The sequence below is a fragment of the Trachemys scripta genome, chromosome 10 (genome assembly GCF_013100865.1).
Source record: "Trachemys scripta elegans isolate TJP31775 chromosome 10, CAS_Tse_1.0, whole genome shotgun sequence".
NCBI lineage: Eukaryota > Metazoa > Chordata > Testudines > Emydidae > Trachemys > Trachemys scripta.
Window position 1 is genome coordinate 7,603,251 of NC_048307.1, and position 20,302 is coordinate 7,623,552.

General features: G+C 40.9%; 1 protein-coding gene across 2 annotated transcripts; it reads left to right on the forward strand.

Annotated features, from left to right (window-relative positions):
* Positions 1-538: 538 nt before the first annotated feature.
* Positions 539-16,562, forward strand: COPS3 (COP9 signalosome subunit 3). 2 transcript variants are annotated; one of them, XM_034783582.1, is made up of 12 exons: positions 539-699; positions 3,973-4,102; positions 6,328-6,440; positions 6,527-6,576; positions 7,544-7,636; positions 8,453-8,632; positions 10,056-10,196; positions 11,121-11,294; positions 12,702-12,788; positions 13,246-13,359; positions 13,834-13,914; positions 14,176-16,562. In XM_034783582.1, exons 1-12 carry the CDS (start codon positions 645-647, stop codon positions 14,227-14,229), a joined length of 1,272 nt encoding a protein of 423 aa, XP_034639473.1. In that variant the 5' UTR covers positions 539-644; the 3' UTR covers positions 14,230-16,562. The 2 variants fall into 2 exon arrangements, with proteins under 2 accessions (XP_034639473.1, XP_034639474.1); XM_034783583.1 differs by lacking the exons at positions 539-699; positions 3,973-4,102 and having other exon boundaries at positions 6,378-6,440; positions 7,476-7,636.
* The last annotated feature ends 3,740 nt before the right edge of the window (positions 16,563-20,302 follow it).

Consider the following 20,302-nt stretch of genomic DNA (forward strand, 5'->3'; position numbering starts at 1 on the left):
GCGCAGGGTCTGGAGGCACGGGGCTGCCCGAAGCCGGTAGCGTTCAGGCAGCCCGGCTCTTAAACAGAGCCGCCATTTTCCCGGACATGTTCGGCTTTTTGGCAATTCCCCCCGGATGGGGGTTTGACTGCCGAAAAGCCGGACATGTCCGGGAAAAAGAGGACATATGGTAACCCTAGATTCTAGGGATGCTGGGTGCTATCACAAGGTGTTTGTTTAAGGCAACATGACGACACGCTGATATTGTGCGGGAAGGAAGACAGGAGATGACGTGGCGCGATTACGTCACTGACTGGCCTCTCACCTTAGCCGTTGCTGAGTCACGGCTTCGCCTGGAACACGGCCCTTGCATTGGGCGGTCTGCGCGCTTACATCAGGCCGTGATGCCGGGCGGGCGCAGGCGGTTCCCATGGTAACCATCAGGGGGCGTTTGTTCCGCGGGCCGTTGCTCTCGCGATGTTACATGGAGGAAGTGACGTTAGCAGCGTAGTCTCGCGGCTCCCGAAACCCCCGCTGATTGGCTGGCTAGTGGCGGCGTCGCTGCGGAGCCTCCTTCCCGCTTCCCCCCGCCGCTCTCGGCCCGGGCCGCCTGCCCGCCCTCTCCCCCGCCCCGGAGAGCCGCGGCCGCGCCGAGAGCCGCCAAGATGGCGTCCGCCCTGGAGCAGTTCGTCAACAGCGTCCGGCAGCTCTCGGCACAAGGTGACCGCGGGGGGAGCTGGGCTCGGCTGGAGCGGGAGCCTGGGCGCAGGGCAGCCAGGGGTGGGGCCGGGCCTTGGCCACGGAGAAGGGGAGCGGGGCTGCTGAGACCCGGGCTGAGCCGTGCGGGGAGCGCGGGGCCGCGGACGGCTCCCCTGGGCCCCGCCCTGCCCCGGGGGCGCAGGTGTATCTCGGCGGGGGGGTGAGAGGAGATGGGGCTGCCATAGGCCCCGCCCCCTGGCTGGGGGGGAATGTGCGGGTCGTGGAGCATCCCCCGACTCCCCCACTCTTCTGTCACGTGGCCCGGCCCTGTTCCTGCCTGGGAGGCTGCGGGGCCATGGGCAGGAGTCTGCAGACTGTGTTTCATGTAGCTCATGGCTGAAATTGCCGCCTGCCCTGCTTTAGTCTCACTAGGGTAGCCTGGCTGGCATCTGTAGGGGTCTCTCCCACCCCCCCCCCCCTTTCTCTTTAACTCATGCGGGGAAGTCTCTTTCTAAAAGATTCACTCTTGTTCATCCACAAGCTGTGGGCTAGGTGGAGAAAGCATGTGGTGTAATTCTGCATTCTGTGTTACGCAGGAGTTCAGACTGTGTAATCATAAAGGGCCCGTTTTGGTCTTAAAGGCCAGAAATTTAGGAATTTTCTAGGACCGCTGGGGAATAGAAGTTGAAACGTAAAGCTCTTCTCTTGTATTTGTTTGGTCAGTAGTAGTTGGTCTAAGTGGTGGTATTTGCTGGGTGCTAGTGTGGCACCATTGCTACTTCCCACTGTTTTTAATCCCCTGGCTGCTCGCTCTTTGGTATCCGTTGCTTGTTTTACTAATCTAAAAACAGGGACAGGAAAGCAGCAGGCACTGACTGCTGTTGCCAAAGTCTTTGGGCTCAAATCTGAACCTATCTTTACACTGCAGTGTAAACTTAACCTTGGGACAAATATACAGTTAAAATGCTGCATCAGAGCAGCTGCAATGTTTTAATGAAGATCCTCTAAGCTGACATGAGAGAGCTATCCTGTTGGTGTAGTTAATCCACTTCCCCAAGAGGCAGTAGCTATGTAAGTGGGAGAACCTACTGACATAACACTGTCTACAGAGGGGATAGGTCAGTATAACTGTCACTCGGGTGTGGATTTTTCACACATCTGACTGATGTAGTTCTACTGATATAGGTCTGTATTGTAGACCAGACCTTAGTTTTGCAAATTAGGAAAGTAGTGGTAACTCCAGATTTAGGTTATAGCTGTACTATATCAGCTAGCGTATAGATTGATGGTAGTGTGTCACTTTGAAATTCTATTTTATTTCAGGGCTATTTTATGTCTAGGGAGGCATATGATTAAAAAATTGCTAGGATTACGTATTGGCGCTTTCCTAACTCTGTGTGCGGAAAGCCTTTTAATAACATTGTCTTTTCAAACTCCAATTTTCTGCATAGTCTTAATTGCCTTTTCAAACCCCAAATTTATACCGTATTTACATACTGAACTTTCTTGTTTATTTTGTATGTCTACACTAGAAATGCTACAGCAGTACAGCTGCAGCATAAACACTTACTGCAGCAATGGAAGGGGTTCTTCTGTCTCTGTAGTAAATTCATCTCTTCGAGAGGAGGTAACTAGATTGATGGAAGAATTCGTCTATCAACCTGTCGGTGTCTACGGACACTGGAGTTTAGGGCAGCTTAATTGCATCTCACAGGCCATGACATTTTTCACAGACCTAATGTAGACCAGCCCTTTGTTTCTCTATGTGGGATGTTCATATCTTTGAAACAGGTCAAGAATTGATGTTTTCTCATAAAATTTAAGTCCACTTTTGATCTCTTTAATGACTGAGTTATTTCTGGGTGGGGCTCAAACTTTCTTTTGATATATTTTAACTGTTATACTGTATAAAATTCAACTTGTTTAGAAATTTGTTCATGTAGATCGCTTGATGGCTGGCAATATGCTGACAGAACAGATGCGTTTTGATGTTTAATTGATCTAATAGGGGAAAGTTATCAAAACTGATCATGTTTAGTAGTTGCACAGCATTATATAACTTAAGAGTGTTCTAATTCTCTTAATGATCCAGTAGGTTGGATATATGCATGAAGTAATAGCCCTAGGGCCATAGAGGGAGTCATTATTAGAGCTAAAATTACAGTTCCGGAGTTTCTGGTTTCCAGTCCTTAACTCAGACCATTAGACCACACCCCTCTCTCAAAGCTAAATTTTCATCATTTATCCTAATTTAGAGTAAAAGGTTAGAGAGAGATGAGAACAATGTTTACATCTCTTTCCCTTTATATATAGAGATTCAAAGATTCTAGGAGATGAGGTTAGACTCTCAATTCAGTTTGTATCTGATCTGTCAGAATAGACAGTTGAACCAAGTCTGTTTCAGAGGACCACAGTTGATTTAAAAATCCAGTGTTTTTTGAAAAGATAAGTAAAAACAGTTTGAGGTACAGCATCTGCTTCTGATCCCTCTGTCAGTTTTTGTAGGTTTAGCACACTCTTTAATTTGAAATGTTTTTCTTTTCCCATGCTGTGCTGAATCCCCCAAGCAGTAAACTACAGGTGACTGGATGTAATGTTGTTGTATGCACAAACTAAACTGGAAAAAATAGAGATTTTTCTCCAATCTCTTTTATCCTAGAGGTTATGTTGAGTCTAAATTTTTCAGACCACATACTATACTTCAAATGAGTGCTATGGACAAGGCTGAAAAAGCTGATCAGACATTCAAGAAGCCGAGGTTCAGGAACAGCACCGTGATAAGAAGACTAGTTTCCTGGCACCTCAGCTGCTGAGAAGGTGGAGGATGCTGAAACTTCTACCAGGGTGCTGTCCATGGACAACTTTGTGGGGATGGACTTTCCATGTGTGTCTGTAAATGTGAAACTCTACTCCTGTAGCTTGGCAAAACTCTGAGCAGCTGCTGTGGCACTTAGTTCTCGCTGCAGACTCAGGAAAATGATACTGCATTGGTTTTACAATCTGTTAATCTTTTAAAGGTTTTCTCTGCGGTCATAACAACTGGAAGCTTAATTTTTTTTTAAAGTGAGAGCTTAAGCTATTGTGAGTCCCCTCACTAGCCTGGGAGACTGGATTCCTAGGCTATTGCTAACAACAACAAACTAGTAGGTTTGACTACTTCACTGAATGAAGTTGCTTCTTTAAAATAATCCTAGGAAAAAGTAAAGAAGTGTTAAATGAGGACATGCTGACTACTTTAAGTAATTTTCATTTAGTGTTCTAACTTAATTTTGACAGCAGTATTTCATATTTCAGGGCAAATGACCCAGCTTTGTGAATTGATCAATAAAAGCGGGGAACTGCTAGCAAAAAATCTCTCCCATCTGGATACAGTGCTTGGTGCCCTGGATGTGCAAGAACACTCCTTAGGGGTTCTTGCGGTTTTGTAAGTGATCCTTTCCTTTACTTAAAGGCTTAATTTATTTACAATTTCCAAAACTTCAGACTGTGTATGGTGACTTGCTAGCCAAAATTATTACTGTTGGATACCTGCATTTTACTGCACTGTTTTCATACTGGTGCTTAATTTGTTTTTCTTATAGTGTACTTCCTTTTTAAAATAAAATACTGATTTATGTGTTTCACTTTTTTGATATTATTCCAGTTCTGAAATTGGTAAAATACCATGACTAACAGCTCCCAGGAAGGGCTTTTTTAATTATGAGAAACATCTGTTTCTTATTACATGTAGAAGGTCTGCATAGATAATTACTTTTGCTCATGGGTTCAACAAAAAATCAAATGTTTTTAAGCTATGAAGCATAAATGGGATATTAGAAAACTGGATTAATAACATTAAGCAGAATGTCACTTCATACATGGAGAAGTGTGGGCTGCTGTCTGTTTCTTAGCTAGCATTTATTTTGCCTGTCTGGAAGGTCTCGTTGTTATCATGCAGGTTAAGAGAGCAGTTGAAATGTTGTAGGGGGTTTGGGTACGGATGAGTTACTGAAAAATTGAATGTAGGGAGTTGAAGCCATCTTTCCTTCCTGACATCACATAATTTCAAGGAAGTGTCTTCACAAGTGGCACTACTGGGATTCTATAAAGTAACTTTTTGAAACAAAAATGTCCTCTTCATCTGTTAGAAAACTAGCTCTTGTTGCAAACATCTGTTAGGAAACTAGTTCTTGTTGCAAATCTACATACAGGACTTCACTTTGTATTGCATTTTATGCAAGTTGGATCCCAAAAATGCATTACAAATTTTTTTTAAAAGCATACGATCTTTGTCGTGCCTCACCAATGGTGAAAACATGGGGGGTGAGTAAATTAAAACATTTAGTTTTTAAGAACAAATAAGGGGAGGAAGGGCAACTGTCAGTAAGAGGAGATGTTTAAATGATGAGATTTGAACGGATGGATTCATTGAGTCAGAAGCACAGGAAAATAGTGCGAGGCTTCCACACTGTACCTTCTGTCTGGAACAAACAGTGGAAAGACTTTGTGAAGGGACAAGTGGAATAGCAAGTATGTCAGTAGCCATCTGCAACAGGTAAATGAAGTTTAAGAATATAGGCAGTTTTTAACTACACCCTAAAATAAATGGGCAGTAAGTGGAGTGAGGTCCTTGGAGATTTTTCAGAATAAGGCTTCAGAGGGAAGTTGGAATTTGAGGAGGCCACAGAATAGGCCTGGATTTGCAGCAGTCAAGGAGAAGTATGCTGAATGCATGCATGAGGATTTCAGTGGAGATATAGTCAAGGTAGTGTCATCCTGGGCAATGTTTTGAAGGTAGTGATATGCAAATTTACAGACTTAAGTTGACAAAGAGAGTTCGGGGTCAAAGAGGAGATGAGAAATTTGAATGCTTCTCAAGAAACACACTTCTAAATATTTTAGTTGAGAAGGAACCACAAGCATACATAAGACAGAGAGAGAAAGCAGTAAAGAAGAACCAGTAGAAGGGTACAGTACCAATAGTACATCAATATTTCCAAGGTCAATGGGAAGTACTTAAGAAGGACTAATGTGATGGTTTGTTCTTGGTGTAGTGGAAGGAATACAAAACCATTAAGACTACTTCTGCTCTCAAAAAAATAAACTTAAGCAATATATAGCTTGAAAAAGTAAGTTGATTGACTAAATGCAAACTTTTTTGTTTATATGTGTCTTTAGGGTGGGGAAGAATGTGAGGAGTGGGAATGTGTGGTGCAGTGTTATGGTGGTTTTTGGTTTAGGTTTGCTCTATTACAGTATTCTTCATGCTATTAAAGTTACTACTTCACATGCTGTAACATGCTCTGTAGTGAAAGTTTGCATAAGACTCTGCATGAAGGTGAGGGGTTTTTAATCACATTCTCAAATATCAGTGTAGTTGTCAGATAAATGTGTGCCTTTTCATGTGTTTAAGATGCTTTTACTCTTCTCAATTGAGACAGCATACTTCCAAAGTTGAGTTCTGTAAAGTCACAGACTGTCAGGGTACTTAAGCTTGGATTATATGGTTTAATATGCCAAACTAAAGTCCACAATACATTTTGGGCCAAGTCTGCAGTTAGCGCCACACAGTTGAAGAAGTTTACCTGCCCCTGCGGAGATGATTTCAGGATGATGCCTTAGTTTTTTATTTACAGAAACTAAGTGTTTAATGTTTTGTTTTGTTTTTAGGTTTGTGAAGTTTTCTATGCCAAGTGTCCCTGATTTCGAAACATTATTCTCGCAGGTCCAGCTTTTTATCAGCACTTGTAATGGGGAGCACATTAGATATGCAACAGACACTTGTAAGTGAAATTTCAATTTGTTCTGTACTCCTATATAATCTACATTTGGTATTTGTGATTTTCACTTTTTTTATTGTTGTATCTAGTTGCTGGCCTCTGCCACCAGTTAACAAATGCCCTTGTGGAAAGAAAACAGGTAAGCAGATGTCACCTAGTAGCAATAAGTAGACTATATAGCCAAGGTCTTTAATTTGTTCATAGTAGACTTAGTGTCTTGTTTTGAGATTTGTTGCTAATTCCTCATTAAGAAAGTTTCTCTGCGGATTCTTGCTTGTATATGTATAGGAAGGTAATGGATCCAAAACTAGATTTTAAAAAGGATTATTTCAGAGAGATCCTAAAAGGAAGAAAATACCATTAATTCTTTAGAGCACTGGTAAATAAACCATGATATGGAACATACACAAAATAGGAAATCACTGTGCTCATTAATTTTTGATGGAGCTGAAGTTCTCTAGACAATATACAAAAATAAGTGATTGTACCAAAATAATTGGTACCGGTCAGTCAGTTGTTACTGGCTTCAGCATTATCTTCACGTGAGCCTACCACCTGAGTAAGTGTCTTAAAATATACAACAAACCGTGATGACCATTTAGAGTGGACTAACTAAACACAAAGCTTTAAGAATCACATTTGTAAGGTTAAGAAGTTAACTTTCTAGTCACTTTATTATTCTTTAGAGTCAAAAAATAGGGTTGAAGTCAGTTCTGCTCCAAATGAAACTAATTGGGAGTCTTGCTTTTGACTTCAATGTGAACAGGGTCATGTTTTTGGTGTTCTGAGGATTAGATCTTTGAGAATGTAATTTTCAAGTATTCTAACCATATAATGTGCTCTTAATAGAACTGCCTTTTTGCAGCAGAAATGCTAAATTTTAGTAGTCCATCAAGAGAAGCAAACCAAGGCTAGTTAATAGCCAAGGATAATTTTACCTCTTAAGAAGGGACTGCAGTATCCTACAAGGAAGGGGGAACCTCAGAGTAATTGTTACTAAATGTAACCTATCAATTAGTGTTATTTTTCATTTGTAAGTGTCAACATAAGATCCAATGTGCTGCCATCTATGAGAAATTATCTGAAAGAGATGTAATTTCTGACAGCCCCTGCGAGGAATTGGCATTCTCAGACAAGCCATAGACAAGATGCAGATGAACACAAACCAGCTGACCTCAATACATGCAGATCTCTGCCAGGTAAAAGGTTATATCAGGCTTATACCAAGAGTAAACATTTTAAATTGGCCCAATCCCTTTGTGCAGTGAGCGAATGTGTGCTTCATTCTTCTGAAATGGAGGAATTAAGTATAAGTATAGTGGGTTTTATGACCGTAGTAAACCATAAGATATGCTGACGTTTTAATAATGGAAATCATTCAAATGGGATTTGTAATGGATCTTCTCAGATCCTTTATTTTGTTGTCGTTCTCTCCCCCTTCCCGTGCTCTCACCTCCCTCCCCCTCCCATCACGTCTGAAAGTCTGGATGGTGGTGATCCTTCCTTTTGCTGAGGGGGGCAGCACAAAGATCCTTCCAGGGCCAGACATTGTTGAGTGTTAGCCAGAGGAGGTTTGCTCAACAATGGCATGAGGCATTTTCATGTCTCTTCCAACCTCTCTAAGCTGAATTTTCTGTTTTTGCATTTCTGTTTTAGCTCCCAGGGCACGGGGCCTGAACTGGGATGTCCCATGTGGCACTTCGTGCTGCCAGCAGGCTAGCTTGTGTAGAATGTTTCAGGCAGATTTGCAAATTAGGGTGGAGTTATTTTAACATTAAGATCATTTGTAATGGCTCATCAGTGGTGTTAGTATATTGCAAGATCTCATAATGGTTATGACCAGCCTATAGTAAAACACTACTGGCATTGCACCATTTCCTGGATTGTGTTGCTACTTGCATTTTTGCAATAAAGTGCATTGAGATTAATAAATGGTACTAAACTGAATTTTAGTTGCTGTTTTTTAAGATGGAATAGAGGTGTCTGTCATGTAACCCTGGTTTATTTTCTTGTAGCTCTGTTTGTTAGCAAAATGCTTTAAACCTGCCCTCCCATATCTAGATGTGGACATGATGGATATTTGTAAAGAGAATGGGGCATATGATGCAAAGCACTTTTTATGTTACTACTACTATGGTGGGATGATATACACTGGGCTAAAGAACTTTGAAAGAGCGCTCTACTTTTACGAACAGGTAACTTTCTCTGAATCAAAAGTCTGTGGGAAGATCAGAAATGTGATTGGTTGAAAGTCCAAAACTGTATGTATAGGGTTTTTTAAACTTCCCCAAAAAATCAGTTATGGCTCTTTTCGTACTATAGGGTATGAGAGTCTTCGCTTCTTATTTTTGTACCTCTACTTGTGTTAAATATACCTATCCTGGAGTTTTTTACTGCTGCTCATCACCACAGTATTTGAGTGCCTTCCATATATATATACTTCACTACTGCTATTTTATATCTGCACCACATATAGTTATCTAGCAGATCTAAGTTAGATGTGTGTTCAGTTATTCTAGGATTTTGCTATATCCTTTTCTGTTGAAATCAGGGCTGTATAGGAAAAAAATTGTGTGTGGCTGCAAATAATGTCCCATTGTGCATTTCCAGCCAAAAATCCAAGTGTTGCTGCACCATAGAACCCCTCAAGGGATCTGGTTACATGCCTGTAAGATTGTATGGCTGAGCCTGGATACCAAATGCTTGTGTCGCTTTTTATCTCCTTTTAAACTTTCTTGGATTGCCATTTGTTTCTTATTTCATAGTGGATGGCAACAATTCACAGGCTGACTTTCATAAACATTATTTAGATTTAAAATCACATGCTAACTTCAAGAAAAATCAGTTTAGTGGTTTCAGGTAGTACACCTGCCCCTGAAACCACTACTAATTTTTGGTGTTTGCGGTCACTCTCTTGTTTTTCTAATTATTTGTAAATGGCTTTTCTTTCTCCTTATTTCTGCATGAAAGATCCACAAATGGGAAATTCCGTAGATGACAAATGCAGTCAAATGCACAAAGTAAACTTTTTTCCGCTCTTTTGGTGATTGTAGGTGTTCTAGCAGGGGTAAAACCTTGAGACAAAAGGGATTTAACTTGACTTTCCCTCTAACCTTTTTTGGCACTCTTGAATTTAAATGATTTTTCTGTACAAACGAATGATCTAAAGCTTTTCAAAACCTTTGTACGTATTTGTAATGGATAAAAATCTTATGGAAAATGACCCAACTACCTTCAGTAGCCAGCCCCTCCTACAAGTAATCTCTTCAAAGGCTCCCAAAGGTTTCAAGCACAATGCTTGATCTGTACTTAAAGCCCACCACTACTAAATGAAAACGTTTTTTGTTTTGATCCTTGTGGGGTCATTTTAAGACCAGTTTCACTATACAAAATGTTATCTTGTGTTTTTGAGCAGCTGGTCCAGAAGTTGCTTTTTAGGCACTTTTGAGTGATTCTCACTAAACTAACTTTCATTTCCATAGAGCCTAACAGACACTGGTGAATTACATGTTCCAGCACTTCCCTTTTACATATGGAGATTTAAATCTAGAAATGATTTTTAATACAGTTTATGCCAGAGACATTCATTTTTTATTCCCATCCCTTTCTCTTGCTTAGGCAATAACTACTCCAGCCATGGCAGTCAGTCATATTATGTTGGAATCGTATAAAAAGTACATTTTAGTTTCTTTGATACTACTTGGCAAAGTTCAACAGCTACCGAAGTACACCTCTCAGATAGTGGGTAGATTCATTAAGGTAAGTTTTCCAAAGGCAGTTGAACAATAACCTGGACTATACATGACTATAATGTTTGCCAAGAATCTGTCTTCCTTGGATCTTTTATGCAGTTCTGTTTACTGTTCTAGATTATTGGAAATGTTAGAAACAAATGTCATTCGGGCTTGTGCTTGTTGGTAAGCCAGAAAAAAGGCATGGCTAGAAAGTGATTGCATGCCTTCTCAGTTATATATATTTTAAACATAAGCACTTGATTATGTTGTAACACAGTCTTTACATCTTAAATCGAAATAGATTCCCGGCAAAAGAATAAACTGGCTTCACATTTATCAATCTGACATCTTAATAATGCACTTGGTGAACTCACTAGCTGCCTTCTTTTGCTAGATAGTAAGCAAGGCTCCTTAAGTTTCCCATTAGTTCTTTGTGTGTGGTGTCCATGTCCTGAAACAAAACAAAAACCCTCTAGTTTCACGTGGCTGATCTCTGCTTGAATCTCAGCAATGCTATAACAAATAATTCAGTTTATTGTGCAGAGATTCTAAATGTGGATATTTAATATTGCAGTGGTACCTAAAGCCCCTAAGCAGGATCTGAACCCCTTGGCTTGAATATAGGTAGAGTATAAAGACAGTCCCTGCCTCAAGGAGACTACCATCTGACTCTTATGCTTTTGTGATATGAACAGATGTTTGGGAACTAGTTTGAAACCACCAAACTTACTTCATTTGTGTACTACAAGCTTTAAATCTAGATCTTCAGAGGTGAAAGTCTAGTGCATTAATTCACTGGGGGACCTGAGCCCCTTTTTAAAAAAAAAAAAAAAAGTTGTATGGTGTTGACAATAAGAGTGGCTTAAATAACTTTCAGCGCAAAACTATTAAATAGACTGTTGTAAAATTGAATTCCCTATGCATTAAAAATCTGTTTTTCTAATTACAGCCCCTTAGTAATGCATACCATGAATTAGCACAAGTTTATTCAACCAATAAACCATCGGAGCTCCGAAACTTGGTCAACAAACATAGTGAAACATTCACCAGAGATAACAATATGGGGCTGGTTAAGCAGTGCTTGTCATCTCTTTATAAAAAGAATATACAGAGGTTAACCAAGGTAGGTGCAGGTTTTCTTTTGGCATCAGTCATCCAGACTTTCTGGATTTAGCACACTATTTCTGGAAGAGCTAATCTAAAAAGTGTCTTGTGTGTATGAAATTGTGATTGATCCAATCTATAGTACATTGATTGTCTGTAATAGTCACTTTAAAAAGTAGTTGCATGTTTTAGTAAATGCATCTGTTGAATATAGTGCCAATGAGAAGTGAAAATTAATCATATTTTAAATAAAAGTGAATATATATTTTTGTATGAGGAATACAAAAGAGCTCTCGATACAGAAGTAGGGGGCCTCTCTGCTTCTATATTACATATATAGATTCACTTGCCTGCCTCCTCCTTATGCCGAAGCTTCGAGTCCTTGGAGTAAACTGGTATACTACCCCATGGAAGTCAATTGACTGTGCTGACTTATATCAGCTGAGAACTTGCCCACAGCTTTTATATGTAGCCAAAGAAGTCAGTAAGGATGGGGTGTCCGTCCCCCCAGGTTACCTGTCTTCTGTGGGAAACTGAACTTCACAACTTCATCTGAGTTCTTGAGTAGGAAGGAGGAAGGGTGGGACTGTCCAGTGGCAGAAGAAGTGCAAATGCAACTATGAGTAGAGATCATATTGGTTCCTAGAGTTGATCAGGGAAAGTTAACAACAAGGAGTCCGGTGGCACTTTGTTTTTGTGGCTACAGACTAACACGGCTATCTCCTGATACTTGACACGAGGGAAAGTTAAGATTCTCTCTTGCTTAAATTAACTCAAATGGTGTGTACCACAGGCATATAATGTACAGTAGAACCTCAGAGTTACGAACATCATAGTTAAGAACTACCAGTCAACCACACACCTCATACGGAACCGGAAGTACACAATCAGGCAGCAGCAGAGACCAAAAAAAAACCGCAAGTACAGTACCATGTTAAATGTAAACTACTAAAAAAAAATAAAGGGAAAGTAGCATTTTTCTTCTCCATAGTAAAGGTTCAAAGCTGTATTAAGTCACTGTTCAGTTGTAAACTTTTGAAAGAACCACCATGTTTTGTTCAGAGTTACGAACGTTTCAGAGTTACCAACAACCTCCATTCCCAAGGTGTTCATAACTCTGAGGTTCTACTGTAATAGCATTGTTGTACTTCTGTAGTCCATTTCTCAAATAATGTGATACGTCTCTAGAAAGAAATAGCTGTATTAGTCTGGCAGAGAACATTCATGGGGAAAAAGGAAGCTTGACATCACCTAGGCTTCCCTTAGGAAGGAAAGAATTGTACTGCCTGCCTATTCTGCATGTTCCCACCATTATCAGTCAACAGATCAGTTTAAAAAATGCGGTTAGTTATGTGGTCCATAAAGAACTCATAGGAACAGCAGGTGGCTTCAGACTATAATGGTTTGCTATGCTTCTAACTTTCAGACATTTTTAACCCTGTCATTACAAGATATGGCAAGTAGAGTGCAGCTATCGGGGCCGCAGGAAGCAGAAAAATACGTCCTTCACATGGTAAGGAATGTTACTTGACTAAAATGGCTTTTAATTACAAAACCGACCCAAATAGCTTTAAGGACTATAATTTGTTAATATTCTGCTGTGACCAGTCAATATTTGATTTAGCAGTGGCAATCCCCGATTGTCCAGTGTAGGACTTTTGTAGGGGGCAAATAAGAAGCTACGGGAAGCCTGCCCTGATTTTTAGGCTGCCGCCTCCTGGCCAAAAACTTCTGAACTGCTTTAGTCCAAACCAAACATTGGTAATGCCTGTCTTGTACTAGAATGATGTACACTCCTCTGTTTGGAATAGACTGTTGGGAAGGAAGAACCAAGACTGATGATTAAGTTCTAAAATATATTTAAGATCAGTGTTTGAATCATTACTGTGGGCTATCTAAACTTTTTTTTTTTCTTTACTCTTCCGTATTCAGGTTAATCTTTGTATTACAAACTGTTTCACCTCTTTCAGATAGAAGATGGTGAAATCTTTGCAAGTATTAATCAGAAAGATGGTATGGTCTGTTTCCATGATAATCCTGAAAAATACAACAATCCGGCTATGCTTCATAACATTGATCAGGAGGTAAATAACATTTAATACATTCTTGCTATTTCCTTCAAAATCTAATAGTGGTGTTATAAGGAGAGATTTTGTGATACATTCACTTCTTGAATTAGTGGAAGCCAGGTGCTTTACAAGGTGAAGCACCTCAATATAGCAGAAATGCAGGGCTATGAAATTATTCTGCTATTGTAGCAATTAGGATGTAGTCATTTACCATCTCTACTAGGCAATTACTGTCAGTGCTGAGTTCCCTATTGTATGCTAGGTACAAGCTGAGGTATGCCAGCACTTTGACCCCATAATATTGACTGTGAGGTCAATAGGATTGACTTTGAGTTAAATACTAGAAAAATTACTCTTCTATTTTAAAATCTTGTTCATCTGTAACATTGGCTACAAAATACTTCCTTTTCATTGGCTAATAACACATCTGAGCTATAAATGGACTTGGACAAACTAATCAGCTTGCTGTTTTCAACATGCCTTTCTCAGATGCTGAAATGTATAGAGCTTGACGAACGACTGAAAGCCATGGATCAAGAGATCACTGTGAACCCTCAGTTTGTGCAGAAGGTAACTGACATAAGGTCTTTCACCGAGAATGTATACTGAACTTAAGAATCTAAATAAAGTCATACATTAAAACAAAGTCAGATGTGGAAAGTGGGTAAACACCACATGGTGAGCACTGGGCAAAAAGGGAGAGTGTAGGTTCTTTCATGTGTACTTTATTTTCCTATCTCTTATGATTAGACATTTTAGAGTTATGCTTAGGATGAAAATAAATCTTGGGAAAGACTTTTTACAGAATTAACTTCTCTTCTTCCCTTACAGAGTATGGGCTCTCAAGAAGATGATTCAGGAAGCAAACCTTCAAGTTATTCTTGAAATTAACATTGGCCACTATTCTGTTTTAAAGTAAAAGCTAAAGAAAACCACCTTTTGGACTGGGCATTGAAAAGTCCTATGAAGAGAGCAGAGAGAACTGAGGCTTTCACCTGGACATTTAGAAAATAAAATGACACCTTCTCAGTACTGTATGATTTCAAAAATATTCTCTGCAAAGAAAGGAAATCTCAAAGAAATTTTAAAGTCTGTTGTGGATTTATTTATCTTCAGATTAACATCGTTAATGCATTAAATAATCTTCCTTTTGTTTTAAATGGTTTGAATGTTGCTGTTTCTGTAGCAGTCCTTTTTCCTCTCCTACAAAATTTGTTTAAAGTGTGTTTGTTCATGGAAGAATACAAACAAGTATGGGTCACTTATACAAAACAATTATTAGTTCATTATTTGAAAGCATTTTGGACTCGGTTTGCTCTATAAATACAGATTTATTTATCATATGTATAGAAAAAATAATTTACTTTATTTAAGAGTAACAATTTTTGTAAATTTACATTCTATCCCTACCCAATCCAGCTGGCAGCTGTCTATTAAGTGATTAAATATAAACCCTCTTCATCCCAAAAGGCTGAGAATATTATCATAGCATTCCCGTGCTGGTATGGAATTAGAATGTGGCATTAGCTGGCTCTGCTGTAGAGCGCAAAAGGCTGTAGGGTCCTCTATATATGACAACTACTTATTTTATGCCAGTAATTTAAAAACCGATGATATAATTAATGTCCTTCAATATTAATGGGATATTCTTGCAATCAGATGAAAATTTTCTAGAGCTAAACAAAAAGGTATCTTTAAAACCTGGATCTTGTGGGGCAAGACGGAGGTGAAGTCCAGTTTGTATTGAAAAGAACTCTAGTGGCTCAAGACAACACAACCTGACATAAAGGGGCTTTTAAAACAGCCTGGAACTTGGCTGTATGTGAATTCCGTTTAAGTACAAGGGTACTATAGAGCTACTCTTGAGGCTTACCTCTCTGTGGCACTTTTAATACACTACTAATATAAAAGCAGACATATCCTATGGAGGTAACGTATGCTGGAATAGTGTTCTGCAGTTTGAAATCCAAGGATTCATTTCAACCATAGATGCCTTGTTGAATTATTTAAGTAGCTTACCCATTGAATCAACAGGTTGGCTGTTTGTTTTGTAGTTTTTGTATATCTGAAACGTCTGACTGTTAACAGAGCACTTTTGAAACAGTCGCCGTCACTGCTGCCTTCCTGCTGTCAATCAGAAACTTGTCACTGAGTCAGATTTTTCAGAATTGCTCAGCATCCCACAGCGCCCACTTACGTATCTCCATGGGAGCTGAGCACCACTGAAGGCCCTGTGGCTATAGAGCACCTGTGCTTCTAACGCTGATATTGGGACCTGTTTTAAAGAGCTCTAAATCTAGCAGAGCCTTCCTTGACAGAGGTATGCCCTCTCCAGTAAAAGGAAAAACGATGTGCAAGCTCGTCTGTAGCTGGTGTATGAGTGTTTAAAACCATTTCCCCTAAACGGCTTGCTCCATTATTTTGTATGTCTGCCCAGCCAAACAAACAAACAAAACCCCTACAACAGCAAATCTCAGAGCCCAGGTCTATAGATTCGGGCTCATGCTACAGCGCTAAAAATAGCTGTCTCGATGTTCCGGCTTGAGCTGTGAAATCCACCCCCCTCAGTAGACTTCAGCAGCCCCAACCAGAACATCTGCACAGCTGTTTTTAGCATCGAGCCCAGGTATATAGACTGGGTCCCGAGACTCACTGCAGCAGGGTCTATTTTTTTCCTGTGTAGACTCATCCTTGGATGTGCTGCATCCCATCATAAAACAGCTTCTATCTTGAAGGCAGCTTTCACACCTAACCTTACAGCGAGTCCTTGTCTTTCATAACTTGCCTTGCCACAAATTGTAAAGATTTGTGATTTTAAGTCTTAGACTCAGATTTTTAAAGACATTTGGACATGATGGCACTCAGCCTTGCAATGCCTAAACTGAGTTAGGAGCCTACATCTCGCTTTCAAAAGGGCTTTATGCACTTGAATCCAAATGGGATTTGGGCTTCTAAATTGAACACTGCTACACCTAAATATGTTTACAAATCTGGGCCTTGCTCCTTCCAACCTTCTCTCCTGTTTAATCCTGCGGTGATTTAAAATGCTGAATGTGCTATCCTGTTTGGTGCTCTAGAAATATCTTAAAGAGTGGTAGAACTGCAGGTTCAAGTGTGAAGCTGGGTTGTGAAAGAGTCCTTCACTATGTGCAGCCACTACACAACAGATACAGAAAATGGCTAACCACAAACTGCAGCTTATACATAGAAGAATCATTTAAAAACATGGCATAGGAAGGGAATATAACCAAAGGATTTTAATAGTTTAAAAACCCCACCAACCTTCATCTATTTTCTAAGTGATCATTCAACTATACAACTTTAAGCCGTTCCTATTTGTGCTTTTGTGGACTTGTCTCAAATAACTGTCAACAAACTACTTAGCTTAATACAGTACCACTGAGCAAACTAGTGTTAGTCATGCAGTTGATTTGATACAGCTGCTTCTTAACAGTTGTATAATTTGCCTTTTTTTTTTGGCCCTCACACTGGTCAAATAAGCCACATAAACAAGTTTTAAGGGTGGTGTGTAAACACCTATAAAATTTCCAAGTTCTATAGTCCTTGTTTTATGCTACAGTATTTTAGTGTTCTAAATGTTTAAAAGATGTGTTGAGATGTTCAAAGCCAGCTGGCAGGTTTAGCCATACCATTCTCATTGGAAGGGACAGAAGCTGGGTAGATAAATCCTCTAGTTGGCTTTGAAAATTGTAATCAAGATCCTAGCTCATTAGAGCTTACCCTCTAACATGAGCTATAGTGCCCCAAGACAGTGGCAGTTGGAAGGGCTGAAGTAGGACAAGAGTCTAGGATGACCACAGCCTAGGATGACTCAGTTCTGGCATCTGTATATCCTCTGGGATTCTTGCAAATAAAGTTTTGTAGGTTTTCAATAAATTAACTCCTTACATTGCTTACATCTGACCTGGTCATTGAAAGGTGCAGAACAGTTCAGACCCCAATGAGGGACTGGAAGCTTTGCCACCACTTAAGCCTTCTGGATTTAAATACTATTTTAGGGAAAAACATATGATTAAACTTAACACTGCATGCTACACTCAACTGAATTTAAAATCTCAAAAATCCTGTGGCCACAATCTTCATGTCATAAGTGCCCACAAGATGCATCCACAAACTATTAGATGCATGTGCAGTGAAATAAATCTAATACATTGGTGTATCTAGTTTGCAACTGTACTTCAATTTGTTGAGGGTAAGCTATACCTTTCCTTAAACCATCTTGCAACTACAGTTTCTAGCCACAGGGTGGGGCCTTTAATTCAGATGTTTAACAGAGGTTGAAATAGTTGAGAGAGGACCAGAAGTTGCTTCTGGATATCTTCCTGTAATATTTGTGCCATTTTTAAGGAACACTGCAGCATAACCAGTTCACTGAGCTTTTCACACATGCAATATACTTGCCATTGCTCCAGGTGCTGCTGCCTGACTAAAATTGCTTCTTTCTGCACACCTTTCCCCTCCTCTTACTAGGCTACAATTGTGACCCATTTCTTGTGTTGTCATAGGTTATCTGTATAACTTAGGAAATGTGGTTTGCTGCATGGCCAGAATGGCTGAGAAGGTTAGTCCTGAGAAGTTGTTTAAATGTACTATTGAAAAATAAAGATCACAAACAGAAGTGTAACTTTTTAGTTTGTCTTACATATACTACGCCTATAATAGTGAGATGTTAGCTGAGGCTTTGAATTGGCTACATTACAGCTTTTGGGGGTGGGGGGGTTCCCCATTTTTTAGCAACATTAAGTCTGTCCAAGAGCCATAATGCTGTCTAGAGTGACACTATACAGCTTCCAGTGCACTTGACGACGCATTGTGCTTTAGTCAGGAGTTTCTATAGTGATTGGCAAAGGCTCAAAGTTCATGCTGCATCTCCAGTAGAAATGGAAGATGCTTGGTGCACGGGCATTTGCCTATTGGGGGGTTCTTACACCTTCCTCTCAAACGTCTGGAGCAGACCACTGTTGGAGGCAGGATGCTGAATTTGATGAACCAGAATGCAAATTCCTATGTTTGGTGTATGTGAAGTCTCATGTGGTGGTTTTATATGTAAAGGCTTGTAACATTGGTTATCGGCACTAGCCTATGTTGCATAAACTTCAATGGGAGCATTTGGCTGGGCGCATAATGTAGTAAAATCTCATTACATGGGCAAGTAGTGATTGACAGGTAAGGGGAGTGTCGTTTGGTTCAAAAACATCTACAGAATCATAATTTCAATAGTGCCACCAGCTGCGGCAAGACAGGAGGACTTGCTCTTTGCCCTCACCCCACCCCTCCCAGCTCCAGTTCCTTCAGTTGGTGGAAATGTTGATAATACCCAACTCAACCCATTTCTGAGGACATCGTTTCATTCAAAAGCCCTTTCTCCCACAAACACGATGGCACCAAATGTGACACGGCTAGATCAATTATGTAGATATATATTTGAGAAAATGTTTTAAAATCAACTGTTTTTAATCATACTTTAAGACACTGATCTTTGGTAATCCTAGGGAAATTAGCCTTGACATGTAGAAGTTAATGCAATGTTGTAGCCATGTCAGTCCCAGGATATTAGATACACGAGCTGGGTGAGGTCATATCTTTTATTGGACCAACTTCTGCTGGTGAGAGAGACAAGCTTTTGAGCTTACAGAGAGCTCCTCCTCAGGTCTGGGAAAGGTGCTGGGAGTGCCAGCTAAATACAAGATCAAATAGATAAATATCAGTGTGGTCTCTCAAGGGCACCACTGTTAGACATGTCACACTGATCCTTGTCCATCCCACACTCAAACATCTCCAATAAGGCAGCCTGCTGAAAAGGAGAGCACCTGGTCTTTGGCACAAGCATTTGATTAGCTGAAGGACTGATGTAGGAGTAAATAGTATTTCACGCACAACTGATGTGATCAGTATATCCTCCAAGACCCATCCATGCCAATGGGAGAGGTTAGTTTTGGATGCCCTCGATCATCTTGGGGCCATTCCATTGCTTGATAATTTACCCCCTTGATACCAAGTATAAATAGTCCTCGACAGTGGCAATTTTTCTCCATTTGTCTGCTTCTTGCAAAATATTGACCAACATAGCTCTGCAAGTGTCACAATGTTGGTCTTCAAATAGTAAATTTGGCATATGAATGCCTCCAGTACACTTATGACCTCATTAGTTACTCTCAGATGTTCCAAGTGAAGAGAGGATCTTCCGAGTCTGAATTAGGTGCCTTCCAGTAAGATTATTTGGTCTTTCCAGCCAACCTTCCAGTAGTATCACAGCTTGAAGGGGCCTGGGTATCTTGCAGTGCAGTGGCTTTCAATGGTCCGAGTGATAGGAACACATCTCTGGAATGTACAGTGATTCTGTTCCCCAGCAGCAGCCACACAACCAGAATTGAATTGGGTGGAATCTCATAGACAGCATTAAAACAGCTGTGTCTTATGCAAAAATCCAGAGCTCAGTAGCATCTCTCTCTGTCACATTGACGGCATGCAAGATCATTTTCATTTCAGCCCCATGCAGCCGGTGTGGCTGGCCCTGGGGACCACATGAGCAGCGATCCCGGGGGCAGCGGGAGCAACTGCAGCTCGGCAGCTCCCAGCAGCGGTTCCCAGGTGGTCCCCGGCAGTTGGTGCCACACTGGCCCTGGTGCCCCCCTCCCCCAGCAGTTGTCCTGGGGGTGGCCGGAGCAGCTGCTTCTCAGCGTCCCCCGGCAGCGGTCCCGGTGCATCCCCTGGCAGCTGGGGCTGTGTTGGCCCTAGCGCCACTCCCCCCCGCCCCGGCAGCGGTCCAGGGGGCTGCCGGAGCAGATGCTGCTCAGCAGTTCCTGGCAGTGGGTGCTACTGCCCCCCCCACCCCAAGCAGTGGCCCCCAGGGGCACTCCCCGAGCAGCAGCCCCCAGGGCGCTCTTCCGAGCAGCAGCCCCCTGGCTCCCCTCCAGTAGCAGTCCCCCAAGATTTA